Source organism: Micropterus dolomieu, linkage group LG23 (assembly GCF_021292245.1).
Source record: "Micropterus dolomieu isolate WLL.071019.BEF.003 ecotype Adirondacks linkage group LG23, ASM2129224v1, whole genome shotgun sequence".
In the NCBI taxonomy this organism is placed as follows: domain Eukaryota; kingdom Metazoa; phylum Chordata; class Actinopteri; order Centrarchiformes; family Centrarchidae; genus Micropterus; species Micropterus dolomieu.
In genome coordinates, this window is record NC_060172.1 from 3,205,914 (window position 1) to 3,212,798 (window position 6,885).

Sequence of the window (6,885 nt, forward strand, 5' to 3'; positions counted from 1 at the left end):
GTTAAAGCTCTCTCTCTCTCTGTGTAGTTAAAGCTCTCTCTCTCTCTGTGTAGTTAAAGCTCTCTCTCTCTCTCTGTGTAGTTAAAGCTCTCTCTCTCTCTCTGTGTAGTTAAAGCTCTCTCTCTGTGTAGTTAAAGCTCTCTCTCTCTCTCTGTGTAGTTAAAGCTCTCTCGCCCTCCCTCTGTAGTTAAAGCTCTCTCTCTCTCTCTCTCTCTGTAGTTAAAGCTCTCTCTCTCTCTCTCTCTGTAGTTAAAGCTCGCTCTCTCTCTCTCTCTCTGTAGTTAAAGCTCGCTCTCTCTCTCTCTCTGTAGTTAAAGCTCGCTCTCTCTCTGTGTAGTTAAAGCTCGCTCTCTCTCTCTCTCTCTGTAGTTAAAGCTCGCTCTCTCTGTGTAGTTAAAGCTCTCGCCCTCCCTCTGTAGTTAAAGCTCGCTCTCTCTCTCTCTCTGTGTAGTTAAAGCTCTCTCTCTCTGTGTAGTTAAAGCTCTCTCTCTCTCTCTGTGTAGTTAAAGCTCTCTCGCCCTCCCTCTGTAGTTAAAGCTCGCTCTCTCTCTCTCTCTCTGTAGTTAAAGCTCGCTCACTCTCTCTCTCTCTGTAGTTAAAGCTCTCTCGCCCTCCCTCTGTAGTTAAAGCTCGCTCTCTCTCTCTGTAGTTAAAGCTCGCTCACTCTCTCTCTCTCTCTCTGTAGTTAAAGCTCTCTCTCTCTCTCTCTGTAGTTAAAGCTTGCTCTCTCTCTCTCTCTCTGTAGTTAAAGCTTGCTCTCTCTCTGTGTAGTTAAAGCTCTCTCGCCCTCCCTCTGTGTAGTTAAAGCTCGCTCACTCTCTATGTAGTTAAAGCTCTCTCGCCCTCCCTCTGTAGTTAAAGCTCGCTCTCTCTCTCTCTCTCTCTGTGTGTAGTTAAAGCTCTCTCTCTCTCTGTGTAGTTAAAGCTCTCTCGCCCTCCCTCTGCAGGCAGCAGAAACCAGGTCACAGCTTCCTCCTGCAGAGTTTCTGTCTCACCTGATCAAATTATATCTCTGCTCTTTTGTCTGTTAGTTAATATGAAATGATCAGGTTATTTTATCAGCATATTTAACGTTGTTGTGTTGAACACGATCTTATATGTTGTATTTTCAGTAACCCTGCTGCTGTCATCACTCAGTTTACGTGCTCTCACACAGCTGAGGGCTTCGTTTGTTTTCCCTTTGAGGTGAACTGTGACGCTCACGGCTGGGGGGGCGGAGCTCAGGCGAGACAAAAACCTCAATATATTAAAAATCAAACGTACCCGCCGATGGAATATTTGGGTCCAGCCTTAGAGACACCACCGAGATCACGGGACATAATGCAGGTTTTTATTGCTGATCGCAGCAGAGCGCCCTCTGGTGGACAAACTACACTCACAACATGTTAGAAAGATCCGTCTTCTTTTTTAACTCTTTCAGCAGCTGTTGTAAACACCGATACGATTCATCTGCACTCAGCTGACATCAGCTGACATCAGCTGACATCAACACGGCGATTTGTCCATCACTTATTGTTACGTGTCTCTCTTATTGTTTGTCATGTTGAACCTTGTGTTTTCTCTGTGTAAAGTACTGAAACATATTTTTGTGTTCTACTTTATAACGTATGTTCAGCTTGTGTGTTTAAGACCTTAAGACTGTTTTACAGCCTCAGAGTTGCTGAAGCACGTTTCAGCACTGATATCCTGTATTTAACCTTCACGTGTTCACACAGCTGAAGAGGAAAGTGTTTCTCCTCTTCACGTCGGCCTGTTTGAAGCTCTTATATAACGGACTCTGCAGCACCGCGCGGAGATGCACAGCTCTGATAAAAAGTTTCTGTGAGCGTTGAGACACCTACAATTCCATTTTTACACAAATATAGGACGGAGTACTTCACAGGGTTTTTCTGTTAAACTGCAGGAAACCAGCCGAAGATACAACAGAGAGGAGCAGAAGCTCTGAGACTTCAGAGAAGCTGGTGGAGACGTCAGTTATCAGCTGCTTCAGGGCCAGTTTAGATTTAACAGTTTTATAAAGTCTCGTGAAAGCCGTGAAGCCTGAAGCATGTTGGCTGTCGTTATACCCACAGATCTATCCCCTAATTAGAATAAACTGATAAAGAGGCCGTGTAGCTAGTGGTGGTGATGGAAGAGTGGATAAGACACATGCCTTTGGTGCGAGAGACCCGGGTTAAATCCCCCAACGTCTCCAGAGGCGTGCGACCTTCGACATGTACAGCAGCTGTGAGTCGCTTTGGATAAAAGCGTCAGCTAAATTTAATGAGCAAGCTTTTGGGATTAATCTGTCAGTCCACACTTTCAGCCCGTTCGCCTTCCCAGAGCATCAAATATCTGCGCTTTGTCTCGTTAGCGTTGGTGTTCAACACTTATAGAACTACTATAAATAACCGAAACGTTCCAGGAAGGAGGTGGCGGGGACGCTGGGCCAAAAACTGGACTTTCAGCCAACCGGTGATCGTTGATGGTGTAAAACAAAAAGTGAACTCTGATCCTTTCTCTGATTTAAGTTATGTTAGAAAAGTAGTTATTTTAACCCAAATCCTGATCTTTTCCCGAATCCAAACAAACTGCGACATTTAACAGCGCTAACCCCTAGTTTTATTTTGAAAGTCTAACCGGATGTTGCATATTTATTGTTGCTAACTTGACCTTGGAGCGCTACACGTACAAAAACGACGCTCAAAGTGTGAGAACAGGTTGACGGGTTATGATGTTAGTAATGTTAGAGCCGCCATGCACCGCGGTCAGCTGTCTTTCTCCTGTTTAAATAAACACATCAGTTAAAATCTTTATTTTTAGATTATTAGATTTTGATTAATATTTTATAATAAATGAGGTTCATACAGATGTACAGGAATTTGTGTCCAATAAAACGGTGTGGAAAGACAGTCGTTGTTTATTTTATATAGACTTGGAGGATGTTTCTCTCCAGAGACCTGACTAATGATTCACAGAGAAAATAACCTCCTGATCACTCACTGTGTTGGTGTTGGCTGCTCAGCAGGAACACACCTGTATTCGTGTCACGGAGGTTGATTGTGCATTCGTGTCACGGCCTCTGTGCAGTGACGTCGCTCTGCATCACACTGAGAGGAGCTGATGCTGAAGAGGAAATGTAGGACAACAGGAGGAGGAGGAGGAGGAGGAGGAGGAGAGGTCTGCAGTTACTGCTGTGAAGCCAGAAAGAGACGGACCGGAGAGCTGCAGCAGACGGATCTGCAGCGTCTTCTCCTCGCCGTCAGCAGGTATTTACTCTGTGTGTTTGTGGCGTGTTGTGGAGCGTCTGCAGCAGAGAGGATGAACAAACACAAAGGAAGGTTATTCAGCGGAAACAGAGCAGGCAGAGATCAGGAACTACGGACATTTACACAAAGTACTGTCCTGAAGTACTTAAGACCATTTCCATGTTACTGGCCTACCTGTGTTTAATCTCTTTACTTCAGTTTATTAATACAGAATATCAGCAACTAATAGATGATGAGTCTTGTTATTATCAGATATCGGCCCGATACTGACTCCGATATCTGATCGATGACGAGGAGGCCGAGCTATTTAAATTAAGTATGCTTGTACTGTGCAGTGCGTCAGCAGCGTGCAGATGCACCCGCGCATTTAGCATGGAGAGCTAGCATAGCATGGAGGTCAGCAGTTTAGAGGTATTTCACTCTACGTCACCAGGTTCTACTGGTGAGATCTGCAAAGCCAGTGTTTTGAAGGTTGGAGATAGCAGCTCCAGAAGCTTCATGCCAGAGCTTCTCTTCCTCAAAGTGAGGATTTCAGCTTGTTCGTTCTAAACTGGAGTCAGATCAGTACTCGGCATCAGCAGATGGACAAAGACCAGGTGTTGGACTCGTATCGGGACTGAAAAGGTCTTATTGGTGCGTCCCTTTATTAAACTACCCTGCAGAATCTAAAGTATAGAGACAACTACAACATTAAAGTGATAAACACATGAACGGATCAGTAATTCTGAAATGACTTATTCTGCACACATGCAGTACTTTTACTAAGTATATGTTAATGTTAACTTTTTACTTGAAGTGAAACATGTAAACAGAGAGTATTTATATACAATAATACTGTTTACTGTGTACTTTTATTGAAGTAAATGATCTGAGAACTCCTTATTCTGGATTATTAAAGGAAAACTTCCACGTCTGCACAGCAATGCAGCGTTCAGGTCACGTGGGAATGTCTGTAATTACCAGTTACTGACATATAAATATTTTTAACATAAGTCTTCGCGGTCCAGGAACCAAACAAACATGGAAGCCTTACGTTGGCCTAAGTTCATCAATTCAGACACTTAAAAACAAATTTATTTTAATCGGCTTTTCCTTCCTTGGACCACTTCTGATCTGTGCTGACCGAGTCGTTTAGTCATAAAGTTACATGTCGTTTTGTGTGAAACCCGTTCAATGAACTACATCTCTCATCTCACACAATATTCGTCACCAACTTGTTAGCGCAGTAATGCTAGCTAACGTTCATTGCTTTCTTGCTGCTAGCCCTATAACGTAGAAATATATCTCACCCTATGCGTTTAATCCAACAACTCTCAACTCTCTCGTTAGCTTCAGTGACATTAGCTTCAGTGACTCAGTGACGTTAGCTTCAGTGACGTTAGCTTCAGTGACTCAGTGACGTTAGCTTCAGTGACGTTAGCTTCAGTGACTCAGTGCCGTTAGCTTCAGTGACGTTAGCTTCAGTGACTCAGTGCCGTTAGCTTCAGTGACTCAGTAACGTTAGCTTCAGTGCCGTTAGCTTCAGTGACGTTAGCTTCAGTGACTCAGTAACGTTAGCTTCATTGACTCAGTAATGTTAGCTTCAGTGACTCAGTAATGTTAGCTTCAGTGACGTTAGCTTCAGTGACTCAGTAACGTTAGCTTCAGTGACTCAGTAATGTTAGCTTCAGTGACGTTAGCTTCAGTGACTCAGTAACGTTAGCTTCAGTGACTCAGTAACGTTAGCTTCAGTGACGTTAGCTTCAGTGACTCAGTGACGTTAGCTTCAGTGACTCAGTAACGTTAGCTTCAGTGCCATTAGCTTCAGTGACTCAGTGACGTTAGCTTCAGTGTCGTTAGCTTCAATGACTCAGTAACGTTAGCTTCAGTAACGTTAGCTTCTCTGACTTTAGCTTCAGTAACGTTAGCTTCAGTAACGTTAGCGTCAGTCACGTTAGCTTCAGTGACGTCAGCTTCAGTAATATAAGCTTCAGTGACTCAGTAATATAAGCTTCAGTGACGTTAGCTTCAGTGACTCAGTGACGTTAGCTTCAGTAACGTTAGCTTCAGTGACTCAGTGACGTTAGCTTCAGTGACTCAATGACGTTAGCTTCAGTGACGTTAGCTTCAGTGACTCAGTGACGTTAGTTTCAGTAACGTTAGCTTCAGTGACGTTAGCTCCAGTGACTCAGTAACGTTAGCTTCAGTGACGTTAGTTTCAGTAGCGTTAGCTTCAGTGACGTTAGCTTCAGTGACTCAGTAACGTTAGCTTCAGTCACGTTAGCTTCAGTGTCTCAGTGACGTTAGCTTCAGTGACGTTAGCTTCAGTGACTCAGTGACGTTAGCTTCAGTGACGTTAGCTTCAGTGACTCAGTGACGTTAGCTTCAGTGACGTTAGCTTCAGTCACGTTCGTTTCAGTGACGTTGGCTTCAGTGACGTTAGCTTCAGTGACTCAATGACGTTAGCTTCAGTGACGTTAGCTTCAGTGACTCAGTGACGTTAGTTTCAGTAACGTTAGCTTCAGTGACGTTAGCTTCAGTGACTCAGTAACGTTAGCTTCAGTGACGTTAGCTTCAGTGACTCAGTGACGTTAGCTTCAGTGACTCAGTAACGTTAGCTTCAGTGCCATTAGCTTCAGTGACTCAGTGACGTTAGCTTCAGTGTCGTTAGCTTCAATGACTCAGTAACGTTAGCTTCAGTAACGTTAGCTTCAGTGACGTTAGCTTCAGTGACTCAGTGACGTTAGTTTCAGTAACGTTAGCTTCAGTGACGTTAGCTCCAGTGACTCAGTAACGTTAGCTTCAGTGACGTTAGTTTCAGTAGCGTTAGCTTCAGTGACTCAGTAACGTTAGCTTCAGTGACGTTAGCTTCAGTGACTCAGTAACGTTAGCTTCAATGACGTTAGCTTCAGTGACTCAGTGACGTTAGCTTCAGTGACTCAGTAACGTTAGCTTCAGTGCCATTAGCTTCAGTGACTCAGTGACGTTAGCTTCAGTGTCGTTAGCTTCAATGACTCAGTAACGTTAGCTTCAGTAACGTTAGCTTCAGTGACGTTAGCTTCAGTGACTCAGTGACGTTAGTTTCAGTAACGTTAGCTTCAGTGACGTTAGCTCCAGTGACTCAGTAACGTTAGCTTCAGTGACGTTAGTTTCAGTAGCGTTAGCTTCAGTGACGTTAGCTTCAGTGACTCAGTAACGTTAGCTTCAGTCACGTTAGCTTCAGTGTCTCAGTGACGTTAGCTTCAGTGACGTTAGCTTCAGTGACTCAGTGACGTTAGCTTCAGTGACGTTAGCTTCAGTCACGTTCGTTTCAGTGACGTTGGCTTCAGTGACGTTAGCTTCAGTGACTCAGTGACGTTAGCTTCAGTGACGTTAGCTTCAGTGACTCAGTAACGTTAGCTTCAGTGACGTTAGCTTCAGTGACGTTAGCTTCAGTGACTCAGTAACGTTAGCTTCAGTCACGTTAGCTTCAGTCACGTTAGCTTCAGTGACGTTAGCTTCAGTGACGTTAGCTTCAGTCACGTTCGTTTCAGTGACGTTAGCTTCAGTCACGTTCGTTTCAGTGACGTTGGCTTCAGTGACGTTAGCTTCAGTGACTCAGTAACGTTAGCTTCAGTGACGTTAGCTTCAGTGACTCAGTAACGTTAGCTTCAGTGAC

General features: G+C 44.1%; 1 protein-coding gene across 1 annotated transcript in view; it reads left to right on the forward strand.

Moving 5' to 3' along the window:
- Positions 1–999, forward strand: part of LOC123962984 (condensin-2 complex subunit H2-like) — an 8,590-nt gene extending 7,591 nt beyond the window's left edge. Inside the window, exon 7 of the mRNA XM_046039497.1 lies at positions 948–999. Within this exon, the coding sequence (XP_045895453.1) occupies positions 948–999 (52 nt within the window). The remainder of the gene's footprint in view (positions 1–947) is intronic.
- Positions 1,000–6,885: the final 5,886 nt, after the last annotated feature.